Source organism: Pelophylax lessonae, assembly GCF_965119305.1.
Source record: "Pelophylax lessonae genome assembly, chromosome: 4".
In the NCBI taxonomy this organism is placed as follows: domain Eukaryota; kingdom Metazoa; phylum Chordata; class Amphibia; order Anura; family Ranidae; genus Pelophylax; species Pelophylax lessonae.
In genome coordinates, this window is record NC_138771.1 from 279,345,652 (window position 1) to 279,373,077 (window position 27,426).

At 43.5% G+C, this 27,426-nt stretch overlaps 1 protein-coding gene across 4 annotated transcripts in view; it reads left to right on the forward strand.

Annotated features, from left to right (window-relative positions):
• The window catches only part of ATP2B1 (ATPase plasma membrane Ca2+ transporting 1), a 369,470-nt gene that overhangs the window by 198,449 nt on the left and 143,595 nt on the right, over positions 1–27,426 (forward strand). For all 4 annotated transcript variants that reach the window (XM_082254546.1, XM_082254548.1, XM_082254545.1 and 1 more), the window contains exons 9-11: positions 347–561; positions 5,517–5,759; positions 19,241–19,482. In XM_082254546.1, the coding sequence (XP_082110672.1) occupies positions 347–561; positions 5,517–5,759; positions 19,241–19,482 (700 nt within the window). The remainder of the gene's footprint in view (positions 1–346; positions 562–5,516; positions 5,760–19,240; positions 19,483–27,426) is intronic.

Sequence of the window (27,426 nt, forward strand, 5' to 3'; positions counted from 1 at the left end):
ATGTAAGCTACATGATATATAAAAGTTATGATAATGTCGGTGCGTGAACAATTATTTTTGATCAATTTAATGCCAACTTCGTGAATGAAAGTATAAACTAAAATAAAGCCTGCATTATTGAATGGTATTTATTGTATACGCCAAGTAGGTTTGATCAAAGATCTGAAGTATTCTGTACCTTTTTTTTTTTTTTTTGTATTGTTGTACAAAATGCCAAGTTTCAAGCCGAATATTCCTAATTTAATCGTTTTGGTTGCACAATATAAAACTACTTACTGTATTTATTAAATTCATTAAGGGATTATATTATATTATAATGGCATGTTTATTTTGATCTGTTTTTTAGGCTTGGTGATGTCTGCAATTACAGTCATAATACTTGTGCTTTACTTTGTCATCAATACATTCTGGATTCAGCAACGTCCATGGTTGTCAGAGTGTACGCCCATTTATGTCCAATATTTTGTCAAGTTCTTTATTATTGGAGTCACAGTTTTGGTAGTAGCAGTCCCAGAAGGTCTTCCACTTGCAGTTACCATTTCACTGGCGTATTCTGTTAAGGTATGTCCTTATGGCTTTTTTTGCTGCTACAGCTATATCAAGAATCTTAAAATGAATAAACTAGGGATCGACCGATATCGTTTTTTCGTTGCCGATACCAATATTTTGGCCATTGCATATCGGCATCGGCCGATATTTTGAACATTTAAAGTTTTGCAAAATAGACAATTTTCAACACAAATCTGTTACTGAACATGTTAATGTTTGTTTATTAACATTTTTAATAATAATTATTAATAGTTTAAGGCTATTTCTTCACACCTTAACTGCATGAAAACTTGTAGGAAAACCGCACTTGCAGGGACATTAGTGTCTCATCATCTGATTATGAATGATGCATAAACTGCTGCAGTAGTGCACTCACTGCAATCATTTTAAATTACTACTGCAGTGCAGTCAGTGCAAAACTGCTAGAAAAAAAGCTAGACAAACAGCTATCCAGTAGATTGGAGTCAGTGGACTACCGCTGCAGTAGTGCACTCACTGTAATGATTTTAAATCACTACTGCAGTCACTGCAAAACTGCTAGAAAAAACGTAGACTGTGGGGAGTCGGTGGACTACTTCTGCAGTAGTACACCCACTGCAATAATTTTTAAATCACTACAGGCGGTCCCCGGGTTACAAACATCCGACTTACAAACGACTCCTACTTACAAAGGGAGGGAGACAACAGAGTGAGGAGAAATCTAGCCCTAGTAAGGGAAATTCACTCCTGGAAGAGTTCTCATGGGAAAAAGGTGTCTCCGCTGAAGCTTTATCACTAATCCTTGTTTCCACAACAACCCAAAATTTTCAATATACAGTTGTCATAGGGACAATGTGAGGTGACATCTTCTGAACAGGGGTACAGACAAACATTACAGGGGTGTTAACCCTTCTCTATGCTATCCCAAAAACCTAAAAATTATTTTGGCTAGAGCTACACTGAAAAAATGCACCTGTTTCAACTTGCAAACAAATTTGACTTAAGAACAAACCTACAGTCCCTATCTTGTTTATAACCCGGGGACCGCCTGTACTGCACTACTGCAGTGACTGCACTGCAGTAGTGATTTAAAAATATTGCAGCAGTGAGTGGGACACTACTGCAGCAGTAGTCCACTGACTCCAATCCACTGTCTAGCTTTTTTTTTTAAGCAGTTTTGCATTGACTGCAGCGCAGTCAGTGCAAAACTGCTAGAAAAAAAAAGCTAGGCCGTGGAATGAATTGGAGTGGAGTGGACACTAGTATTATAATACTACACATTCAATACTCCCAGTTAAGTAGAACAATATTCTAGTGTAGAAAGCATAACATTTCAGCATGTTCACCAGTTAAATGGCTTCTGTTTTTTTTTTCATAAATTGCTGCCACTTTACTAAAAACCCGAATGCTTGATACTGAGGAAGGAGAAGCAGAAAGGTATCTTCTAGCATGAGAAGAAAGGCCTTTGTAGCGTGCCTCAATTTCTTTCCACCACTGAAGAGGATCACTACTTCTTCTCTATTTGAAGGAACCAGTAATTAACAGAAGAAGTTCATCATCCAGGCTCATTATTGCAGATTTTTAAGAATCCTCCGCATGAGGCCCCAATAAACACTGAACATGGCATCTATTCGACCACCATGAAGTTTCTCTTCTGTCCGTTGTCTTTAGACATTTATCTTTTTGAAGCATCCTGCTCTTCCACATTAGAAACCTGTTCTTCTTGGCTTTTTTTTTTTCTCGTCAGGAACCTCCTGTTGAATATCTTCTGTCAGCCATTGTTTTGCCTTGGCCAATACATCAGAAGAAAGAGGATGGTTCTTGTATCGAGGATCCAAAAGACATGCAAGCAGAACATTGTTATTCTCTTCATGCTTCTCAAAACGTTTGGCGAGGCTGTCCCTCATGGCCTGCCTACAGGTTTTAGTGCCACATGTGTTGGGTCCTTCATTCTCTTGAAGCATCTTCAGCACTCACATGGGATGACAGTTGACACAGATGAGTCTTAATGACTCCCCTCTAGTGTCACTTCCTCTGTAGGGAGGAGGGTCTTAATGACATGGGCTACAATGTCCCACTGATCAACAGTAGGACAAGAATATCCTTCATATTCACCTGAATATATGGTAAGAGTTTGCTTCTGCTCCAGCATTCTTTGCAGCATGTGAAGTGTTGAGTTCCATTGCGTTGGAACAGCGTTAAGTTGTTTTTGGGTAGGCCAAGGTCTTCCTGAATGCACCTCAGTCACTGCTTGACAAGGATTGAATGGGGGAAATGGCCTGCGCACCTCTTCAGCATGCTAATTTTGTTAAGCAAAGCTCTCTGGTTTGACAGGCCATTTATTACGAGTTGTGGAGGGTGTGTGCCATGCAATTGAGGTCTGACACTTCAGCAAGTCATTCCTTTCACCATGTTCACTCCGCTTCCTTGAAGCACAAGCATCACTCTCTTTTGTGATTCCCCATTCTTCTAGCATGCCTAGAAACCTTTCTCTAATGTACTTCCCAGTGTGGGATCCTTGCATCACTTTTGTATTCAACACCACAATGCCTTCTTGTCCATCTGCTGTCAATGAAGTGGCATGTAAGACTCATTAGTGATTGTTTGTCCTGACCAGCAGTCAGTCGTGAATGAGTGAGTTGCCAGCATTCTCTGGTTTCAGCATTGCCTTTACTTTCTCAACGATCTTTTGGTGAATCTTACCCAACATTTCGGTTCAATAATACTTGTCAATCCTTAGTGTGTACCTTGGCTCAAGTATGGACACCAACCGCTTAAATCCAGTCAGCCACCATTGTAAATGGCTGGTTATCAGTGACCATCTCTGTGATTACTCTGTCCAGCAGTTGGGATCTTCCATCCGATTTTAGCCTCCTGTTTTTTTTTTTTCTGAAACATATCTGTTATTTTTGCCTGGGATAGTGATGTTTCACCTTGTGATTCATTTTGTATTTTCTGTGCTGCATTATATAATTCAACATGATGAACGCTTAGATTGGCCTAAAGATTTGACGTATTTGTGTTTTTTTCAGTTATTGATCCCATGCTTACATTGTTTGTGCACATGTTGCATGCTGCTGCTTTTCCTGGAGATGAGAATTTTTTTCACTTTTAATTTTTCTATCTGCATCCATCTCCATTGAAATTTGAAAGACACTACTAAAATTGAATAAAGGCTTAAAAAAAGCTGGCTGGCACCCTATGGGGTGGGTGGCTGGTGCTGGCACCCTATGGGGTGGGAAAGTGCATATCGACCCTCGATATATCGGCCTTGCCAATCGGTCAATCCCCAGAATAAACATTACCAGATACCTTATTTCAAGGCTTGGTTCACATCTGAGTGGTTCTGCGTGCTGGGTTTGCCCGGGCACAACAACCCATTCATGTGAATAGACGGCTGTGCCTAGGTTTCCTGCAGGAAAAAAGTCCCTGCGCCTTATTTAAAACCTGGCCTATGCATTCAGAGTTTGTCCCTCAAAGTAGCGCTTGTAGTGCACTTGTCCCTTTTTTTTTTTTTTTTTTTTTTTTTTTTTATCTGAAATACATTTTGATCACTTTTATTGCAGTCACTAGAAATGTAAGCCCCCCCAAACCCAGCCTTTGCACTTCAAAAGTATTCAAAACGGCAAAATCTGCATTTTTGAATACCTTGGGTTTTTTTTTTTTTTAAATTGGCGCCGTTGGCTGCCGAGTAAACCGGGTCTGGGTTAGTACATCCGAGACCCAATTGAAGCCAAGTCTGGCTTTGTTCAGGACTCAGACTAACCAGCAGACGTGCCGGCTCGTGTCTCCAGGTGGGACGGGAAACCCGGGGTGTAGATATATATATATATATATATATATATATATATATATATATATATATATATATATATATATATATATATATATATATATATATAGAAATATATATATATATATATATATATATATATATATATATATATATATATATATATAGAAATAAATATAAAGTGCACTAGTGCTTCAACAAATAAAAGTGCACATGCAAACTATCATAATAGAACTATTAAACATTACAGTGAATGTGCAAAAAGGTACGTGAATAATGCACACATCCAACAATTAAAATGATCAGTCCCAAGTATATTTAAAATACTGAAGCCAAAAAAAAAAATTTAATGTGCAATGGTGATGAAAAAGTCTGTTTTACGTGAATACAGGGAGACTGTACCGTTGGCACTATAATTTTGGATCCCAACAACTGCTATCCAACATTAAGTGCAGTGGCCCCTCACCTTTTGGCAACCTATTTGCGTATTCACAAACAATAGTTGGTTGAGGGGATTCACTCCATTGTAGACAATTCTCCGCTCATATAAAATAAGTTCTCCATAGTGTAGTAAGTATAATAATGACTTTAATAGAAAAAGTAATAACTTACACTAACGTAGACAAATGTGAATGACAAAAAAGCAGACCCGAGGGGTCCCAGGATTGTAACAGCGAGAAAATTACAAACTTCTGGTTTTCGGCCGTAGACTGAAAGTGATGTCACCCAGCTCCAACTGACAGGTTGTGTCACAATCACGCGACTTTCTCAAGGGCTGGTGGTTGCGTGATCGTCGCTGGGATAAATAAGGAAGTGGTGACCATAGGCACCGCACAACTATATATATACATACATACGATATCAGTCTCATATTTTTAACGCTGATCACCCGACGGGAAACGATTACCAGAGTGTGATAATCTATTCTAAATCACAAATACATAGCCTAATAGGACCGGTAAAAAAAAAATAATAAAATATTCATAAGCCTGCTACATCTGCCTTTGTAACAAAATCGATTTTTGACCACGAAAATATTTTCATTCTAGTGTGCTTACATGTCTTATATTGCATATCCTATAGGCTTTAAAACTTGATCATTCTGTATGAGAAAAATGTTTGATAAATTAGAAAAAAAGCAAGACTATTTAGGTTTCTTGCATGTACACTAACAAATTTTCTTTTGTATATCTAGAAAATGATGAAAGATAATAACTTGGTTCGGCATCTGGATGCTTGTGAAACCATGGGAAACGCCACGGCAATCTGCTCAGATAAAACTGGAACATTAACCATGAACAGAATGACTGTTGTTCAAGCTTTCCTAAATGATAATCACTACAGAAAGATTCCCGATGCAGAGTCTTTACCTGAAAATGTGCTGAACCTCCTTATCACAGGGATTTCAGTGAACTGTGCTTACACGTCCAAAATTTTGGTAGGTTTTCTCACGGTTTGCACAATTGTTTGCAGTTTTACATTTTCTTTATACATTTGGCCTTTTACTGCCGATGCTAGTTCTTAAAGTTTTTTTTTTTTTTTTTTCCTTTTCTTGAAGATAGTAAATGTTTTTTAATATATTCCCTGCAATTGCACTATCCAACAAATCAACCGTTTATAACTTTAATGTGAAAATCGTCTGTAATTAAATGGAATATTCTAGCTCAGCCTTTCTTAGGCCTCTTGCATACTGCAGCTTAAAAATGCTCAGTACAGCGTTTTTTTTTTTTTTTTTTCTGAGCTAAAATAGAGCCCATTCATTCTTAATGTGCCTATGCACACAGCCGCGTAAATGAGCACTGCGTTTTCTTCAGTAAGAACAAAATAGAAAAATCTGCATTTTTGGTCAGTAATTTGCGCCTGATGCGCGCAAAAACGCACGAATGCGCTCAAATGACCCAAAATGTCAATTGAATATCCAGAACGCTAGAATAAATTTACGCGCATTTGCGCGAAAATGCGCGCATTACAATTATGCCGGAAAGCGTAGATGCTCTAACAGGAGTATCCGTGTGTAAGCTCAAGTATGGACACCATACCGCATCGTTTCAACAGATCAACCCTTGAAATAAACTTTCTGGTCTAGAAGAACCAGATATTTACAATATCTACAGAATCCCACAAAAGGGAATACAGCCCTCACATTTTTGTGAATGGTTAATTATCTTTTCGTGGCAACCCTGAAGAAGTGACACTTTGCTATAATGTAAGGTAGTGAGTGTACAGCTTGTATAACAGTGTAAATTTGCTGTCCCCTCAAAATAACACGCAGCTACTGATGTCTAAAACACTGGCAGCAAAAAGTGAGTACACCCCTAAGTAAAAATGTCCAAATTGGGCCCAAAGTGTCTATTTTGTGTGGCCACCTTTATTTTTCAGCACTGCCTTAACCCTGTTGGGCATGGAGTTCACCAGAGCTTCACAGGTTGCTATTTGAGTCCTTTTTCCACTCCTCCATGCCGACCTCACGGAGCTGATGGATGTTGGAGACCTTGCGCTCTTCCACCTTCTGTTTGAGGATGCCCCAGAGAAGCTCAATAGGGTTTAGGTCTGGAGACCTGCTTGGTCAGTCCATCACCTTTACCCTCAGCTTCTTTATCAAGGCAGTGGTCATCTTGGAGGTGTGTTTGGGGTCGTTATGTTTGAAAACTGCCCTGCGGCCCAGTCTTCGAAGGGCGGGGGATCATGCTCTGCTTCAGTATGTCACAGTGCATGTTGGCATTCATGGTTCCCGCAATGACTTGTAGCTCCCCAGTGTTGGCAGCACTCATGCAGCCCCAGACCATGACTCTCCCACCACCATGCTTGCTTGACTGTAGGCAAGACACACTTGTCTTTGTACTCAAGCGTGTGTGGTGGCCACCAGTTGACACCATCTGAACCAATTAGTTTATCTTGGTCTCATCAGATCACAGAACATGATTAGAGTAATCCCTGTCCTTAGTCTGCTTGTCTTCAGCAAGCGGTTTGAGGGCTTTGTGTCTTTAGAAGAGGCTTTATTCTGCGGACCATTTTGCGGCATATGGTCTGAGCACTGACAGACTGACAACCCACACCTTCAACCTCTGCAGCAATGCTGGCAGCACTCATACCTCTGTTTCCCAAAGACAACTTCTGGATATGACGCTGAGCACGTGCACTCAACTACTTTGGTCGACCATGGCGAGGCCTGTTCTGAGTGAAACCTGTCCTGTTAAGCCGCTGTATGATCTTGGCCACCGTGCTGCAGCTTAGTTTCAGGGTCCTGGCAATCTTCTTATAGCCTAGGCCATATTTATGTTAAGTAACAATTCTTTTTTTCAGATCCTCAGAGTTCTTTGCCATGAGGTGCCATGTTGAACTTTCAGTGACCAGTATGAGAGAGTGAGAGCGATAAACCCAAATTTAACACACCTGCTCCCCATTCACTCCTTAGACCTTGTAACACTGAGTCACATGACACCGGGGAGGGAAAATGGCTAATTGGGCCCAATTTAGACATGTTCGCTTAGGGGTAGTACTAACTTTTGTTGCCAGCGGCTTAGACATTAATGGCGGTGTGTTGAGTTATTTTGAGGGGACAGCAAATTTACACGATTATACAAGCTGTGCACTCACTACTTTACTTTGTAGCAAAGTGTAATTTCTTCAGTGCTGTTACATGAAAAGATATAGCAAAAATTTACAAAAATGTGATGAGTGTTCTTTTGTGAGATACTATATAACTGATGATAAATTAGTGTGATGGCCAGTGGGAAAAAATGTTCCTTAAACTTGTGATCATTTTGGAAAAATTACCCTTACAAATACCTAAAAAAAAAAAAAAAAAAAAAAAAAAAAAAATCTGTGGTGTCAGTGGGAACTTATCGGAGAGGCAGAAACTACTTATTGCTCAAGGAACCACTGGCAACCTGTGGAGGGAACCCCAGGGTTCCACGGAACCCTGGTTTAGAAACCCTGTTCCATCCACATACACAACCAGTTCTAAAGTTCAAATATGTGGTGCAAAAGTCCACAATCTTTCTGTGTAACAGTGTTACTTTAAATGGCCTTGAAAATGAATCTAAACAAAGGACATGGTCTCACACAGTCCCATGTAAATACCTCCATCCCGATTCAATACAAGAAAAAAGAGGGTGCCCTTGGGGTGGGACTTTATATGGAGGTATATACACTCAGTGACTATAGTATAAAGATGGTAGAAAATGACAAATTTTATTGATGCAGTCATATAAAAATAACAACAATGATAAAACAGCGCAATGGGCATGTAGCATAGTAACATCAACAATGTACATAAATATCAAATAAATATCATGGGTTGCACTCATATATTGTAATAACTCTGCGCGTTTCGTGAGTCTTGAGTAAGCTCACTCATCAGGAGTATATATGAGATAAAATATCTAAAAATAAATGAAACCGTAAACAACATGTTAATATGTATAATTGATGAGTGTGATATTGTAACATCTGTATATGAACAGAAATGAAAAAAATCGCACTCACACATGACCCAAAGAGAGATGGTGGATACGTGCTCCCACAGGGCGGGGGCTGCCATAGTCTGACCCGGGAGCTGACAGGACTTGAACCAATGGCGAACACGGTGGGGAGACAGGTGAGGAGACAAGATTGTGGGAAGTGAAGCTTCTGCTTGATAGCGAAATATGGGCTGGAAGTAAATGAATATGCATCTCAATAGAGTATAGAGCTAAATTGTTAGTATCACAAAGTGATATCCAAAGGGTCAAGGTAAGTATATATGTATAGTAAAATGCATAATAAATCAATCCGAGCAAATGATGTATAAAGCAGGGGCAAATTGCCTCTGAAAATATATGCTAAAGTATATATAGTTCAAAAATTGGGCGGTTGAATACTATATCACATTAGTGATAGACAAAATGTGGATATGTAAAAATATAGGAAGAGATGTGTGGGATGTGGTAAAAAAAGGACCAAGGTGGAAAGAATAGAAATGGGGAGCAGAGTAGAACCCAAAATAATTGGTGATGGGTGATGATGGAAAACATAAGGTGAATGGTGAATCCACTTAGGAATAAGTGAGAAGAGACGAGGAGGATGCACCTCAGAAAAGGTGAAATGACTGAAGGAATACAAGAGGTGAAGCATTTTGAAGAGAACCAAAAGGAAACACAGTGGCAGCAAAGGAGATTGTGATGACATACCTCACCTGAAGACCCACAGCACAGGCACATCATTCTAGTCCTAGAGCACCATGTAGAGGGTAGTGGAGGCAGGGGTGCAACAATTGCATCCAAGCCGTCCAGCGGTAAAGGTCAGCAGGCGCTGACAACCGCAGCCACAGAGGAATTACACCTGCCAAAACATACGTGCATCGGCGTTCGTACGTGGGGGGAAGAACATGACGCCGATATACAGGTGGCCCCGCCCCCGAAGGGGAGGGGGCAGCCAGGGAGAAAACACTTCCTGTTTGTATATCGCAGCTCCCGGAAAAGATACACAGCCTCCACCAGAGGGCGCACAACCAGCATTTGAGCTGTGTAAAATAAAATAAAAAATGTGTAGCCATAGGGCTATATGTGTCACAGTGGGACAGTGTGGGACCAAAAGCAGGCATGGGTGTCTTCCACCCGGGTACAAGTAAACAAAGGACATGGTCTCACACAGTCCCATGTAAATACCTCCATCCCGATTCAATACAAGAAAAAAGAGGGTGCCCTTGGGGTGGGACTTTATATGAGGTATATACTCAGTGACCATAGTATAAAGATGGTAGAAAATGACAAATTTTATTGATGCAGTCATATAAAAATGATAATGATAAAACAGCGCAATGGGCATGTAGCATAGTAACATCAACAATGTACATAAATATCAAATAAATATCATGGGTTGCACTCATATATTGTAATAACTCGACGCGTTTCGTGAGTCTTGAGTAAGCTCACTCATCAGGAGTATATATGAGATAAAATATCTAAAAATAAATGAAACGGTAAACAACATGTTAATATGTATAATTAATGAGTGTGATATTGTAACTTAAATGTAATTTTCTCTGTCGCTCATTGACAGACGTAGTCCTCCTTGATTAATATCAACTCGGGTTATACTGCCCTCTACAGGAGTAGGACTAGACAGGAAAGAAAACATTCTGGCCACACCCTAGGGGCAGTCCCAGAGGGTATATCCTCTCTCTCTCCTACAGCAAATCAGTTTTTTTCTGTCTAGTTAGGAGTAAGGACCTAGATTCCTTGCTAGGATCTTCGGTCCTGGCAGGATTTTTTTAGAAATACTTTTTTAGGCAGCTTTTCTTCTCCAGTGTTCCTGTGAGATCTTCAAGCAAGCACGCTGAAACTGGGCGACGGGCTGGATGTTGAGATCCAGTGGTCACCCCAGTTCAGCCTACGAGCGCGTGCAGGCCATAGCTCCGCGCTGGGTCGGCCGCGACATAGTCCCACTGGACGGGGACTGACCCTGCGAGTTAAACGTCTCGCCTGGACGCAAATGACCAGCAGAGTCACGGCCTCCGTATTGGTCGACAGCACACCCCCACCCCGGTGGAGAGGGGTTCTGTCAGGAGTTGGCGCCCGCCTGGTTCCGGTATGGTGAGTAGAATGTTCCCCCTCTCCCCCTGTCGGTTTTGTTGGTGGACGCGGGCCCCTCTCTGGGATGGTCGGACACTCAGTTTCTGTTTCCCCCATCTATCCTATAACCGGTCACAGATCCCCCAATTTGAGTGTGATTTTGTGAATTAGAAACCAGGAGGCTTGTTTTGGGAGCTGACTATCTAAAGTCACTATATGACTGTAAGGGTGACTGAAGTCAGTGGCAGACTACTAAAAGGCATTACTATTGAGGTATCCTACCTGTCATAGTGTGTACACAGGCCGATGCCTATGCCTGAGTTACTGCAGCCACAGATTGCCATCCCTCCAGAAAGCCGGTCACTTCCACAGGCCGCACAGCCTCCCACAGGCCGCACAGGCCGAGCGCACACTCCCGCAGGCCGCACAGGCCGAGGACACCTCCCGCAGGCCGCTGCTAGCTTGCAAGCCGCCGCTATCCAACACAGGCCGCCGCCATTTTCCTGCCGATCGCACGGGGCCGCCATATTGGCGTAGCCTCGTGTCTCTAGCATGGGGGCGGCCATGTTTAAGGTGACCAAACACCTTGAGGAGCTATGGGGAGGCGCCGGAAGGCGTTTAAAGGGGCGGAGCCGCCTCCTTTTACCCGGGAAAAGCAAGCCAAAGACTTCCTGTCTGTAACAGACAGTGCTGGAACAGGTTGTATTGAGACTTCTGAGCATCAAGTGGTGAGCCTTGGGGTCTCTCTCTCTCTGTAGGGGTCCAAAAGCAGGTAACACTGAGGGGCGCTGCTGCGCTGGGGGGCTAAAGAAAAAAAGTTTTTATTTTTTTTATTGCAATTATTTTTTTTTTCTGGCTAGTGTCTTGTATAATCATGGACCCTGCCACACATGTATCCCCACCTGATCCCCTCGAGGTGGCCGCAGGACCCTCCAGTTAACAGAATATTGATGCATTTACAGCAGTTTTGGAGTCTTTGGTATCCCGGGTGGAGATGGCCTGTTAGGGACGGGGGTCAAGAAAGCGACCCCCCCCCCCCCCCCGCCTACCCCTATTTCATCTGATACTTCAGATTCTGAGATGGTCATTGCAGCTGCAGGTCCCTCTGCAGGGGCTGTTGTCTCAGGTAAGGTTCCTTCAGATAGTGAGGACGGTTCTACCTCCGCCATAGCACAAGAAGAAGCATTGGTGGACGCACTAGTTGTGTCGGTCCGGGAAACCTTAAGACTTGAGGTTATACCGGCAGAGGTAACCGAGATGGAAATTCCCTTTGGTACTAGTAAGCCTACCAAGACGGCGAAGGTTTTTCCCTTACCCAAATGTTTTGGTAATAAGATTAAAGAGGAATGGGATCATCCGAAAAAAATCCTTACTATTTCCAAACGCATTGCTAGACGCTATCCGTTTGAGGAATCCCTCATTAAAAAATGGACGGTACCACCAGTGGTGGATCCACCGATTTCCAGACTAAATAAAGCCACTGTTATCCCGTTGGAGGACGCTCCGTCCTTTAAGGATCCGGTGGATCGGAAAGTGGAAGCGGAATCCCGCACTGTTTTTTCCCTGATAGGGTCAGCCTTTAGACCAGTGGTTGCCATTGGTTTAGTTTCACAAACATTGACAGAATGGGCAAAATTGTTACGCCATGACCTAAAGGGGAGAAGTATCCCCCAGGCAGCGTCTGATTTGATGGAACAAATTATACAAGGACTACAGTTCGTCTGTGACGCAGCCCTGGATGCCACTCCCTTGTAGTCCTCAGACGTGTGCTGTGGTTAAAATGTTGGACGGCGGATCAAGGTTCCAAGAAAGTTTTGGCGAATCTCCCTTTTCAGGGGAATCGCCTATTTGGGGCCACCCTAGAGGAGATCATTAAGGATGTCACTGGGGGCAAGAGCACTTTTTTGCCGCAGGCTGCTAAAGCTAAAGGACCTCATAACAGGCGTGGACCTTTCTTTTCCGCTCATAAAAGGTTTGTTCGCTCCGCTGGGGCGACCGGGAAGGGCAAAGCCCCTTCAGGTGGTTTCAAAAGGCGCTGGTCGGGTAAACAAAAGGCCGACTCAGCCAAACCTGAGGATAAGGCTAATACAGCCTGAAGGTGCGCCCCCACCCAGCTCAGGGGTGGGGGGACGTCTTCACCGGTGTTCAGATCCAGGGCTTTCCTGAATCCCGGTCTAAAGGGTTCAGGAGATCATACGATCAGGATACAAGATCGAGTGTCGATCACTGCTAACGGTGCAATTCTTCCCTTCCAACATTTATATGCTACAGGGAGCGGTAGTTCCCGTTCCCTGAGCAGATCATTTTCTTTACCTTTTCCAAAGATCATTCTCCATTCCCTCCAGGAATCGGATCCGGTTGAGCGAGCGGACCAAGTCTGGTGACTTCGGTCCCTAATGCTCAGCCAGGAGAAGTCATCACTTCTGATAGAAATCAAGTTTCTGATAAATGTGTGGGAACCGAGAGCGATCAGACTTTGTCGGATTGCCTGGACCAAGCAGCTCTAGGGCAGCCCGGTTCGGATCCAGTCAGACAATATCATGGTGATGACTTGGGTCGATCACCAAGGATTTCACCATCTGTGTCTTCATTAGACCATCCCGGAGGTGGATCTGTTGGCATATCGACTCAACAGGAAGGCGCGAAGGTTGGTAACGCGCACCCGTGATCCTCTAGCGGACGCAGCAGACGTGCTGAACGGCCCATAAAGGCAGTATCGGCTACTATGTCTTCCCCCTCAAGTTGCTGCTGAGATTTCTCCGCAGGATAGGGGTGGAGGGAACTCCAGTTATCCTGGAAATTCCGGGCTGGCCTCGTCGAGCCAGGTACGCCGACTTGGACAGGCTAGTCGCGGACGCTCCTTGGAGACTTCCTCCTCAGGGAGGATCTGCGGTCTCGAGGACCGATCTTCCATCGTGCTTTACAGTCGCTGGTTTTAATGGCCTGGCCATTGAGACCCAGGTACTGAAGGACAGAGGGTTGTCAGCTTCAGTTATTCCTACTCTAATTAAAGCAAGGAAAGCGACTTCCAGCAAAGTCTATTATCGCACATGGAAGTCTTATATTGCGTGGTGTGAATCCTTGGGATTTCCCCCACGTACCTATTTGGTGACCCTAATTTTGGCTTTTTTGCAAAAGGGGGTTGAGCAGAAACTATCCTTGAGCACCATCAAGGGTCAGGTTTCAGCATTAGCAATCTACTTTCAGAAGCCTTTGGCTACTCATTCCTTGGTGCGGAATTTCATCCAGGGGGTGCGGCACTTGGCTCCGCCAGTGCGCGCGCCCTTACCGCCCTGGGATCTTAATTTGGTTTTGTCGGTTCTGCAGAAACCTCCCTTTGAAAATATCAGGGAGATTCCCTTGCTTACATTATCCCAGAAGGTGGCCTTCTTGGTGGCTATTACTTCTGCACGCAGGGTCTCAGAACTGGCTGCATTATCATGCCATTCCCCATATCTAGTGGTTCATATGGTTAAGGTAGTTCTTCATCCGAAGCCATCCTTTCTGCCTAAGGTGGTTTCAGATTTTCATCTGAATGAAGATATTGTGCTACCTTCCTTGTGTCCTAAGCCCAATCATCCTCGGGAATATGCGTTGCATTCCTTGGATGTGGTTCGGGCAATCAGGGTATACCTGAAGACTACGGAATCGTTCCGTAAGACGGATTCACTTTTTGTGATCACGGATGGCCCCAGAAAGGGGTTGCCTGCATCTGCCGCGACTATCTCCAAATGGATTAGACAGACGGTGGTACAGGCTTATTCTATTAAGGGTCGGAATTCTCCGTTCCCTGTTGAGGCGCACTCCACTCGAGCGCTCAGTACTTCCTGGGCCTACCGCCATCAGGCGTCAGTGGTCCAGGTGTGCAAGGCGGCTACCTGGTCATCGGTGCATACCTTTACAAAATTTTATAAAGTTGATGTGATGGCATCGGCGGATGCCTCATTTAGCCGCAAGGTTTTGCAGGCCGCAATTTGAGAACGGTAGTCTACCTCGAGGGTTTTTTCCGTTAGAATTTCAGTTGAGTCTCATCTTGTGATTGATGAGCCTTTAAAACTTCTAGTTGGCACCGGTTGGGCCTTCTAGATTGGATTTTGATTTCCATTTTCCCACCCCTCATTTGTGGCACTGCTTTGGGACGTCCCGAGTTGATATTAATCAAGGAGGACTACGTCTGTCAATGAGCGACAGAGAAAAATGGATTTTTGTAAAATCTTGCCGTAAAATCCTTTTCTCTTAAGCTCATTGACAGACATAGTACCCGCCCCTCCTGTTTTTGAGTTGGGTTGGGTTAAATTCTCTAAACACTGCTTTGTGACATAACTGATTTGTTGTAGCAGAGAGAGAGAGGATATACCCTCTGGGACTGCCCCTAGGGTGTGGCCAGAACATTTTCTTTCCTGTCTAGTCCTACTCCTGTAGAGGGCAGTATAACCCGAGTTGATATTAATCAAGGAGGACTACGTCTGTCAATGAGCTTAAGAGAAAAGGATTTTACGGTAAGATATTACAAAAATCCATTTTTTTTCATTTGTTCATATACAGATGTTACAATATCACACATCAATTATACATATTAACATGTTGTTTACTGTTTCATTTATTTTTAGATATTTATCTCATATATACTCCTGATGAGTGAGCTTATTCAAGACTCACGAAACGCGTCGAGTTATTACAATATATGAGTGCAACCCATGATATTTATTTGATATTTGATATTTATGTACATTGTTGTTACTATGCTACATGCCCATTGCACTGTTTTATCATTGTTGTTATCATTTTTATATGACTGCATCAATAAAATTTGTCATTTTCTACCATCTTTATACTATGGTCACTGAGTGTATATACCTCATATAAAGTCCCACCCCAAGGGCACCCTCTTTTTTTCTTGTATTGAATCGGGATAGAGGTATTTACATGGGACTGTGTGAGACCATGTCCTTTGTTTACTTGTACCCGGGTGGAAGACACCCATGCCTGCTTTTGGTCCCACACTGTCCCACTGTGACACATATAGCCCTATGGCTACACATTTTTTATTTTATTTTACACAGCTCAAATGCTGGTTGTGCGCCCTTTGGTGGAGGCTGTGTATCTTTTCCGGGAGCTGCGATATACGAACAGGAAGTGTTTTCTCCCTGGCTGCCCCCTCCCCTTCGGGGGCGGGGCCACCTGTATATCGGCGCCATGTTCTTCCCCCCACGTACGAACGCCGATGCAGGTGCACGTATGTTTTGGCGGGTGTAATTCCTCTGTGGTTGCGGTTGTCAGCGCCTGCTGACCTTTACCGCTGGACGGCTTGGATGCAATTGTTGCACCCCTGCCTCCACTACCCTCTACATGGTGCTCTAGGACTTGAATGATGTGCCTGTGCTGTGGGTCTTCAGGTGAGGTCTGTCATCACAATCTCCTTTGCTGCCACTGTTTTCCTTTTTTCCTTTTGGTTCTCTTCACAATGCTTCACCTCTCTTGTATTCCTTCAGTCATTTCACCTTTTCTGAGGTGCATCCTCCTCGTCTCTTCTCACTTATTCCTAAGTGGATTCACCATTCACCTTATGTTTTCCATCATCACCCATCACCAATTATTTTGGGTTCTACTCTGCTCCCCATTTCTATTCTTTCCACCTTGGTCCTTTTTTTTACCACATCCCACACATCTCTTCCTATATTTTTACATATCCACATTTTGTCTATCACTAATGTGATATAGTATTCAACCGCTCAATTTTTGAACTATATATACTTTAGCATATATTTTCAGAGGCAACTTGCCCCTGCTTTATACATCATTTGCTCGGATTGATTTATTATGCATTTTACTATACACATATACTTACCTTGACCCTTTGGATATCACTTTGTGATACTAACAATTTAGCTCTATACTCTATTGAGATGCATATTCATTTACTTCCAGCCCATATTTCGCTATCAAGCAGAAGCTTCACTTCCCACAATCTTGTCTCCTCACCTGTCTCCCCACCGTGTTCGCCATTGGTTCAAGTCCTGTCAGCTCCCGGGTCAGACTATGGCAGCCCCCGCCCTGTGGGAGCACGTATCCACCATCTCTCTTTGGGTCATGTGTGAGTGCGATTTTTTTTTCATTTCTGTTCATATACAGATGTTACAATATCACACTAATCAATTATACATATTAACATGTTTACTGTTTCATTTATTTTTAGATATTTTATCTCATATATACTCCTGATGAGTGAGCTTACTCAAGACTCACGAAACGCGTTGAGTTATTACAATATATGAGTGCAACCCATGATATTTATTTGATATTTGATATTTATGTACATTGTTGATGTTACTATGCTACATGCCCATTGCGCTGTTTTATCATTGTTGTTTTTATATGACTGCATCAATAAAATTTGTCATTTTCTACCATCTTTATACTATGGTCACTGAGTGTATATACCTCCATATAAAGTCCCACCCCAAGGGCACCCTCTTTTTTTTCTTGAAAATGAATCTAGGTAAAGTATCCACTAGGGCTGAACGATGGTCGATATGATATCGACTATCGTTCTGCGGACATGGGCGATAATCATATCGCCGAGGTCACTATATTTTGCATAGGCAGGGAGAAGTCGGGACTCGGAGGCGGACTCACAGACATCCGTTTGGCAGGGAGAAGTCGGGACTCGGAGGAGGGCTCGCAGCCGTCCCACACTTCAGCGGTGAGCAGCGTGCCGTGAGCAGGTGCACGGCTAACCAATCACGCGTGCCTGCACACCTGATTGGTTCGCTGTAACGCTACTCACGGTGTGATTGGTTCGCTGTGCCATTGAGAGAAAACTACCTGAGGGCGGAGACTGAACGTGTGGGCTGCAATGCACGGAAGTGGGAGTGAGTCAGTGTATGCGGCTGTTATCTTTTACCAGCTCCTAGTCCTCCGCTCCTACCACCACTGTGAGTCCTGACGAGAATGAGAGACTGAATAATCTGATTCCACACAATTCCACACTGTCACTGACTGTCACTGAGAGTATTGAGTACCATTATTAACCCTGGCCTGCCCTGTATCTGCAATTAAAATTTAGAAGGCTGTGCTGCTGCCTGCATGCTTCATGATTTCCATCCATTCCCAGCATCCTTCCCTACAGTGTCAGTAACATTAACCCACTCCCAGTGCAGTATATAATATATACAATCAGAAGAAGGGCTGCTGCAAATCTCATCCCATCCCTACAGTAACATTAACCCTGGCTGTCCCAGGTGTTCCTTTTAAGGTAATTGTTGACTTTAGCCTGGATTGACGGGTCTCTCAATATCGCAATATATATTGTTGAAAAAAAAAATATCGCAATATATTTTTTTTCCAATATCGTGCAGGCCTAGTATCCACAATGCCGCATGTATTCTGCACCCCACATCAAACTGTTATCCAACCACCAGCACTTTCTTCAAAGAAGGATCACTCGCCAGCATGCATGTGATGAAATGCATAGAACAAGGTTAAACAGAAGGTTTTGTCAAACTGCTTATGGCATCTACCCTGAGTGTATGTACGAGTCTGGTAGTTACCACTAATGGAGCTCAAGGTGGATGAAGCTTTCTGCTTTTGTTGGGACTCCAGGTAGATGACAGGCTTTTTATGAATGCATTCTATTTGTCAGTGTTTGCATTTACCTAATTTCAGCACAGCCATTATAACAAGGATATGCAGACTCTATTTTTAGCTCTTTTATCAAAGAAAAGGGTACTTTAATAGCACAACTAGTTATTTTAATTTTATGTACAGTAGGTGGCCACAAACTACAATCTGACTGTACAGTCTCCTTTAGATTTACCATAACTCTCTAATAGGACTCGCCTATCTGTCCTATGACTATGTATGCAATCAGGCAGGCCCTTGCATTACATAGTTGATGGTAGCTCTAAAGGAGATTGTATAATCTGATTGTATAGTGTATGGTGAGCTTTACAGACTTCCAGGGACACATTTCACCAGTTTTCAACACTACAGCTCCGCTTCATGTAGGCATTTTGTTATTGCTTCGCTTTTGCACTTTGCTAAATTTATTCTTTATGCAAGAAGGTACAAAATGATCGATGACTGTGTATAGTGGGAGAACCGTGCTCACTGTCCATGACTGAATGGAACTACAAAGGTGGGCGGGAGCAATCTCCTGTAACAGGTGCAGAGTAGGGTTGAAGACTGGAGGCAGAGGTATGGCCTACCCAGAACATAATTATTATTTTTTTTTTTTTTCCCCTGAAACAGAGGTACATTTATGGGGTATATTGATTCATAGTTGATACATAGTTTTAGGCCTATGATCGCCTAACAGTCATTGTTCCTGCTTTGACCTTCTTTTATTTATTTTTTTCTCCCTTAGCCTCCCGAAAAAGAAGGTGGCCTACCACGCCACGTTGGTAACAAAACTGAATGTGCCTTGCTGGGATTTCTTTTGGATCTAAAACGTGACTATCAAGATGTGCGAAATGAGATCCCCGAGGAAACCCTTTTTAAAGTGTACACTTTTAATTCTGTCAGGAAATCTATGAGCACAGTGTTAAAAAACAATGATGGTGGTTATCGAGTGTTCACCAAGGGTGCTTCAGAGATGGTCCTTAAAAAGTAAGTAGTGTATTTTTTCTTACATTGCAAGAAATTGCCTTGTCCATGTAAAACATGCATTTTTTTTTTTAAATCTTTCTATATTCTAAAAGTTGTGCAGATTTGATCTTTCTCACTTAAGATAGAACTAAAGCTTTTTTTTTTTTTTTTTTTTAGTTAGTGGGATTAGAACGCTTATCTGTTGCCCTGTGTCTGTGTGAGGAGATTCTCCCTCCCTATTTGTCTACCATTATCATTGAAAGTAAAATAAAATCTTACATTTTGGGTTGTCTCCAGAAAGTAAGAGGGGAAGTCTTCCAATAGGAACACAAGTTCTGGTGACCTGGGGGTCCCCAAGGAATTCCCTTAATATGGAACAGAAAGTGAAGGGAAATCTCTACAATGGGACACATGGCGAAAAAAAAAAAAAAAAAAATTGACAGTGGTTATACCACTCTCCTGCTCTATCAAAAATGAAAAAAAAAAAGTTTTGCCTATAGTTCTACTTTAAGCATTAAAATGTACCCTCCTTTTACGTACATCAGGTTAGGACCTTTTAAGTCCTAACCAAATGAACAGAGCAATGGATTAATTTGTTTCTCCGATTTGCAATTTAGACTTGTGTGCAGTGCTTTGTCAGTGTTTGGTTATTTGTATAGTTATTGTAGAATTTATTGGCAATATTAAATTAGTACAAAGTCATCACCATTTTACTTTTATAGTATTAGGTTTTTTTAAAGCTGTCTGTAAATAGACCTATCCACAAGGGCTGATTAAAAAATGTGGAAATGTTTAAAACTGTTTCTGGAACGTTGAACATCCCATTCACTACCAATGACGCACACCACATGTTAGTGCTGTATGTCATTCGAAGTAGCCAATAATGTGTGGATTACATCATGGCAATCTAAAAGCTAAAGTAGTGCAGGATTTAAAAAAATAAATAAATAAATAAACCTTTATACTCGCCTATGACCGCTGATCACTCTGTTCTCGGTGACTGTTGGTCACAGGCTCTCTTGTCTGCTCTGCCCCTCCAGTGCTTACTGGATTGCCTGACTGTGAAGGGGGTGGAGCAGCTTGCTCAGGCTGTCAGTGGCGGGCTGAACCATCTGCCAGTAAATAGTGTTTGTTTTAAATAAAACAAATTGGTTCTCCTGTCATGTGACGTATAAAACCACTAGTAATAGACCTCATGCACTTTTGGTAATGTTTGGGAGTGTCTCTTGGGCTATATTCATACAAGTGATAAGCACACCCTGCGGTTTCCAGTGGCATGAATCTGCATATTACTGTGGCAGGTTGACAGGTGTGTGCGAAGAGCTGTGGCCGCTCAGCCCAAAAATGTAAAGACAAGCTGTCAATTGTTTACTTGTGTGACCTGTTCACATCATGCGTGTGCAGTGGTGTGGAGAAAAATGCAGCTGAATGAACAGGGCATGGGTGTCAAACTCAGTTATAGCGTGGGCCTTATCAGCATTATGGTTGCCCTCAAAGGGCCGGTTGTATCTGTAAGACTATAAAAATGTATCTACTCTTTATCATAATAAATAATTGCCTCTGCATTCGATTATTACTGGTTTTAGCAACAACGTCATACTCAAGCTGTGAAGGGTGGAGCAGACTGACATGGAGTCCACTCCCATTCCTGTAGTAGATGGTGCAAGTCTTAAAGGGAGGGGTCACACACCGCTGGTATCATCCACAAGAAACTTTATTGGAGGTTTCTCAGATAGAACATGGTTCTGCCATGGTGTTCTGTCTGAGCAATAATGTTTCTGGTGGATGATACCAGCAATGTGTGACCCTCCTTTTCAGCTGGCTTAGAATTGTATTACTCATTATAAGCCAGAGTACCCCACCCCCCTTTATTGGATGTCAAGAGTCCTCCACCCTCTCTTACTTTTATAGTTAACACCCCTTGTGCTGTTGCCAAGAAGAAGCTGGGGTGGAGCTGTGAGGCAGAAATTACAGCGTCTGGAGAAGGGCTGGAGTAACTGGCTGGAGTAACTTGCAGGAGTTTGCTGAATGCTGAGACCAAAGGAATTGGAGACAGAGGGGTTCTGAAGCTAAACAAAGGTGTGCAGGATCTGCAGGAGGAGTTCTGTCCTCTCTTCTGCTGACAGCTGAAATGGGTCTGGGGGCAGAGAAAAGCCTCTATGTGGCTGCATAGAGAATTGCAGGATCTGGAGGGGGGAGTTCTGTCTTTTCTGCTGCCAACTGCTGAGAGGCCCCGATTCAGCTCACGGGCCTTTTGTTTGACACATGTGCCCTAAGGCCTTATTCATACTAGCTTCCCTACGTTTTTAGTTTTTCTATGTGCAGAAATGATCCAAGAAATATAAACAATTTTTTGCCTCCCATATCGCATTTTTCTGTGCTTTGCATCATTCTCTTAGAAGAGGACATTACTGTCAAATGGTGTACTACATGTAGCATATGTGCAGGCATATGTATAGAATACATACATAACACGTGCATACTAAAGTAGTTATTACATGCCAATAGTTTTGTTGGACCATCTTCAAAGTCAAAACTCCCATTTGGAAAGCTTCCATATAACTTAAGTCATAACTAAATCAGTGTCCTTAATCGTTTTGGTTTTAAATCTGAAATTCTTTGAGATATGGGTAATGTGTGGGGAAGAAAGTGGCAAAAAATTACGGATGCCTGTAATTTTGCTTCTAATGCATCTTGATGCACACAGTATATTGTGGGTAATTGGTATGGCTGTATATAGTATTTAGATCACTTTGTTATTCAGCATATAGTCTTTAGTACACAATGTAGCTGAGTTGTTTTATGCTGGCTGTTAAACAATGTTGCTTTCCCCAACCATTTTCTCAGTGATTTTTTTTTTTATTTATTTTTTTCCCTTTGATGCAAGTTAGTCCACAGTATGTTAGTTAATGCTTCTGGTTTGCTTGAAGGACAGCACACCAGTGCCTTCGGTATGGTATTATGGATGAGCTGTTAAACGTTTGTTGTTTTTTTTTTTTTTTTTCCCCATTACTCCTGACTTGTACTTTGCATCTTGCCTTTTGTACTTCTCAGCAGTTGAGTTTGTATCTTTTTTGCACTTTGCTGCTGCTGGGCAATTTGGTATACAGTGCAGATTTTGTACAGCTGTGTGCAACAACTTTAGATCTTTGCAGTGAAGGATATGTCTTTTTTTTTTTTTTTTAACAAGTAGAACATTCATATATGTAATTAGAAAATACTTTTTTAGCAGCTGCTACTTGTTGGAGGAAAATGTGAGTGACCCTGAAATGCAATCTCTTCATGCTCCTTTCACTGGAGTAGTGGTGATTATCCAAGAGTTAAACACATGCAATGGAATAATGTACCTTTTAAGCATGTGATACGCTGGCTTCATGGTTATTAGCCTATCGTATGACTGATGAAAGCACTTCTTCCGTCATGTCCTTTACATCTGTGGTAATTGATTTACCCCTTTTAAACTTTCTCTTCCTATCATTATCTTTCCAAAGTAACCTGGCAGTCTGGTATTCCCAGGCAGTAAAAATAGGTTTCAGGAGTTTTCGGAGAGGCCACAGGACCAAAAAGCAAGTCTGTATAAAGGCAAGCAGTAGAATGGGCATGCGAGTCTTTACAGCCCTACGCTCTGTGTGCTGTACTTAGTAGTGTGCATATTGCAGCAGCATTTTAGCTCAGATCAGTCAGGTGTCGTTTTTTTGAATTTATGCTTAATTGATTGCTTCCTAAACTCTTGCTGGTTGAGCCAACAATCAAGCAAAAATGAACAGGTTGACCCTAAATTTCAGTATTGTATGCATTTTCTATAAATGTAGCTATGGGGGAGGGTTAGTATAAATCTTGCCTCACTTAAAGCAGGGTCTTCACTCTCCTAATCAACATTGACTATTTTTATTCCTTATGATGCTAGTATTAGTAAATGGATAAGAAAGTATATTATGTACTTGTTTAAAACCCTTCCTCTTTCGTTGATTGACGGACACAGCTCCATATCTTCTTGACCGATGGGTTTATGCTGCTCTTTATAGGAGTAGGACACTAGACGGAAAAAATTTGACCATGCCTATAAGGCAGTCCCAGGGTGTATACTCCCACTTCTGCTCTAGGGCTTCCATTTTTTTCTGCCTAGTCAGGAGTAAGGACCTAGTTCCTTGCTGGGATCTCTGGTCCTAGCATTTTTCCTTTTTAAACAAAATGTTTTTCTTTTTATTTTCCGTTCTGTGAGAACTACAATCAACTGCCGGGCTGGACGACGGACTGGATATCCTAGATCCTTAGTCTGGCCAGCGAGGACGACCTGACCTTAGCTCCGCAATGGGTTGGCTGTGACATAGCCCCACTGGATGGGGGCCGGAGGGCGAGTTAAATGTCTCCCGAGGATGCATAGCCCTGGTCACAATCCTAATCATGACCTGAGTCGCAATGTACCTCTTGCCCGCAGCACTCCAATGCCAAGATGGTGGGTGGTCTATCTGGAATGGTGTCCGCCCGCTTTCATGGTGCGGTAAGTAGTGTCCCCCTGCCCCGGTGGCCCCTCGGGGTGGATGCCGGCCCCTCCCTGGGTTAGTTGGACCTCTTGAGTGCCTTTCCTTCCCCCTTTAAGCTCCCCTCAACTTTGGGGTTTCTCTGCGGACCACCCCCCATTCACCCATACCTAGCTCCCCCTTCTATCCCCCTCCCCCCGGGCAGCCATGCCTGATTACTATGATCGGGGTGTCGAGCGAGTGCTGGCGGCCAGGGGAGAGGGGCACCGTTTTTTTTTTTCAAGCAGGGGCCCCCCTTGCTGTCCAGTTGTACCTGGTGGTCCTTGGAGGGTCCCAGAGCCGAGTGTTGCCACCATTTTGTTGAGAATGGCTGCTGTATCTATCAGTGGCCATGTTTGTGTAGTCCGGACATTTTCTTGTAGTTTCCCATTACTATCAATCGGCGGCTATGTTTTTGGAGTCTATGGGAGGTGATTCGGGGGTGGGCCTCTAGTGGCAGTTCTATGAACTTCCTCTCCTCTCTGATCACTGCACGGCGTGCAGCCTGACACTGCATTTGCATCTGTGAAGGGGGTGGTGAGTCCCTGCGGGGGCTTTTTGGCTCTATCTTGCTGCTATAGCGATTTTGGTGCACTGGGACTTGTACCGCTGGTGCAGCAGTGGGTTGGTATATTTTTCACAGCAGTTTTGTATATTTTCACTGGTGTCTAAAGTCGATTTGGCCCTCCAAAATAGGATAACTAAAAAGCGTCCTCAGCCTTTACCTGCATCCTCTGCCTCCTCAGATTCTGAGATGGATTTGGGTCTGCGTCCACGCACCCTGAGGGTTCTGATAGTGTGGATTTTTCCGCTTTGTAATGGATCAACTGGCACCCCGACTGGGTACCTCCGTTGATGGATGCTCCTAGTGCTTCCCAAGGCTCCAAGCACTCCACCAGACACCATAACCACCTCAGACTCCACGAACCACCGCAGCTTGGTTGGGGGTCTCACTGTCTCCTACCCACCCTGGACCTATACAAGGCTCCAGGTTCCCGTGGGTGACCCTCTTTCCCCAAAGAGTAAAGCAGGAACAAGCTCTTACAAGAGCTTGGTGATTATCCAAGGGAGTATGAAGAGCATAGCAATCCCTTGTAGCAGCTTCCCCCAATGAGAGACAGGACTCTAGATTGAGGGTGAAGTATAACTCAAACTTTAATGGTACAGCTGCTCTTTTATTCAGTTTTCCCCCACAAGGTTACCGCCCAGGTGGACCTTGTTGGGAACAGGCCCTGAAATTCACAATCCAATGAAAACAGTTTTACACTCCCATACAGTGTACACAATCCCTCCCCCCTGCCTGATTACAGTACCTTATGCAGATGAAAGTGTATACAGGAACAGAATTAACCTAAACTAATTAGCTGGCCATCTGGACAGAACAATGTGAAGTCATTAACATTTAACAATGGGACAGGCACAATCCACATTCCATTTCAATACACAAACAATAGGGAAGCCTGTCTGGCATAGAGGGACATGGAATACACACATTATTTAGGATTTAGACTTCATGGCAATGGTCTATAACAGTCTTAAGTCTCCCAGTGTAAAGTGGGCTTAAATCTTCATATTTCTATATGAAGATATTGCTGACAAATATTACTGTCCCATCTGAAGCAATTCAAACCATTAATTATCTGTCTTTCACTTCCAGTGACAGTGAACACCGTCACACGTTTCCACTAGTTGCGCATTAAAAGGCGCTGGTGAATGGATTAATTGTATCAGTGCGGGAAGTTTTCAAGTTGGAGAATGCAGCTCCTACTGCATCGGCTGCGACAGTGCAGTTTGGTAGCTGCGGAACCTCCAAGGCGGTAAAGGTATTCCCCTTTCCCGCCTATTTCGACAACATTGTCACAAGTTAGTGGGGATCCCCCAAACACACTGTCGGGGTCCCTAAGCGCTTTGCTAGAAGGTATCCATTTGAAGAGTCCCTGCAAAAGAAACTGACCGTACCACCTGTGGTGAACTCTTAGGTTTCAAAGTTGAATAAAGCCACCCTCCTTCCGGTGGAGGAATCCCTGTCCTTTAAGGACCCCATTGACAAGAGAGCGGAGTATCTGGTACAATACCTTTTGCCATGGCCGGTTCCATTCTGCGGCCAGGGTCTGCCATAACCTTGGTTTCTCAGACAATAATGGAATTGGCCAAGCTCCTGCGTCAGGAATTGGAAGGTGGACAACCTCCTCCTTACCTGGCAAAGCTGGTGGACCATTTGGTCCAGGGGTTGCAGTATTTCTGTGATGCCTCTCTGGATGCGGCCCCTTTAGCCTGCAGGGTGTCCGTGACGGCGGTGACTCTGCGCCGCATGATATGGCTGCAATTCTCGTCTGCGGACCAGGCTTCCAAGAAGGTATTGACAGATCTCTCCTTTTGTAGGAGACCGCTTGTCCAGGGCTTCCATGGAGGAGATCAGTAAGGGTCTTACAGGAGGGAACAGTACTCTGCTTCCACAGTCTGCCAGGAGTAGAGACTCGTCGCAAGCGTGGTACTTTCTTCTCGTCCTTTGGGATCTAAGGACCAGGGATCAAAATCCACCCGTAACCCTACAGCAGGTTCCAAGAGGGGGCCCCTCCGGATTCCGCAGACCAGCTCACTTCTGTCTGAAGGGGCACCCTCCCCTATACTTGAGGTAGGGCAATGTCTTTGCTTCTTTCCGGTTCCGTGGACCTCTTGGATTCAAGACAAATGGGTTCACGAGTTGTCCGGGTACAAGATTGAGTTTAGGTCCTTGCCTCCAGTATGGTTCTTTCCTTCCAATCTGCATTTGTCCCCAGATCGTCTGCAAGGTCTTCTTGGGGCGGTATAGGATCTGCTCTCACAGGGGATCTATTTACTAGTTACGGAATCGGTACGCTTTCAGGGCTTTTATTCAAAACAGTTTACTATTCCCAGGAAGGAAGGCATGGTCCGTCCCATTCTGAATCTCAAGGCGTTAAACCGCTTTGTGCGGGTTTTGAACATTTTTAACGGAATCCATTCGCACGGTGGTGGCATTCCTTCATCATGGGGATTTCCTGGCCTCTATCGATATCAAAGACACTTGCCTTCATATCCCACTAGATGTCGGGAATCAACGTTTCCTTTGCTTTGCAGTGGGCAAGGAGCACTATCAATTCATGGCATTACCCTTTGGTCTCGCTTCGGCTCCTTGGGTTGGGTGTTGGCCCTGGTGTTGGCTTTACTAAGGGAAAAGGATTGTTGTGTTGGGGTACCTGGACGATCATCTTCTGTGAGCAGTCTCCCAATGCTCCGAAAGACCATCTGGACATTTTGGTGCAAACTTTGCAAGAGTTCGAAAATGGAAACTGAATTTCTAAAAATCTGTTGTGGTTCAGTCCACAAAACTCTACTATCTGGGCCTGACCCTGGACACAACCTTAGTGTTTCAGCGTGTAGCCGACAGCTTGTGATCAAACTTTCACTGGATGCCCAAAGAGCT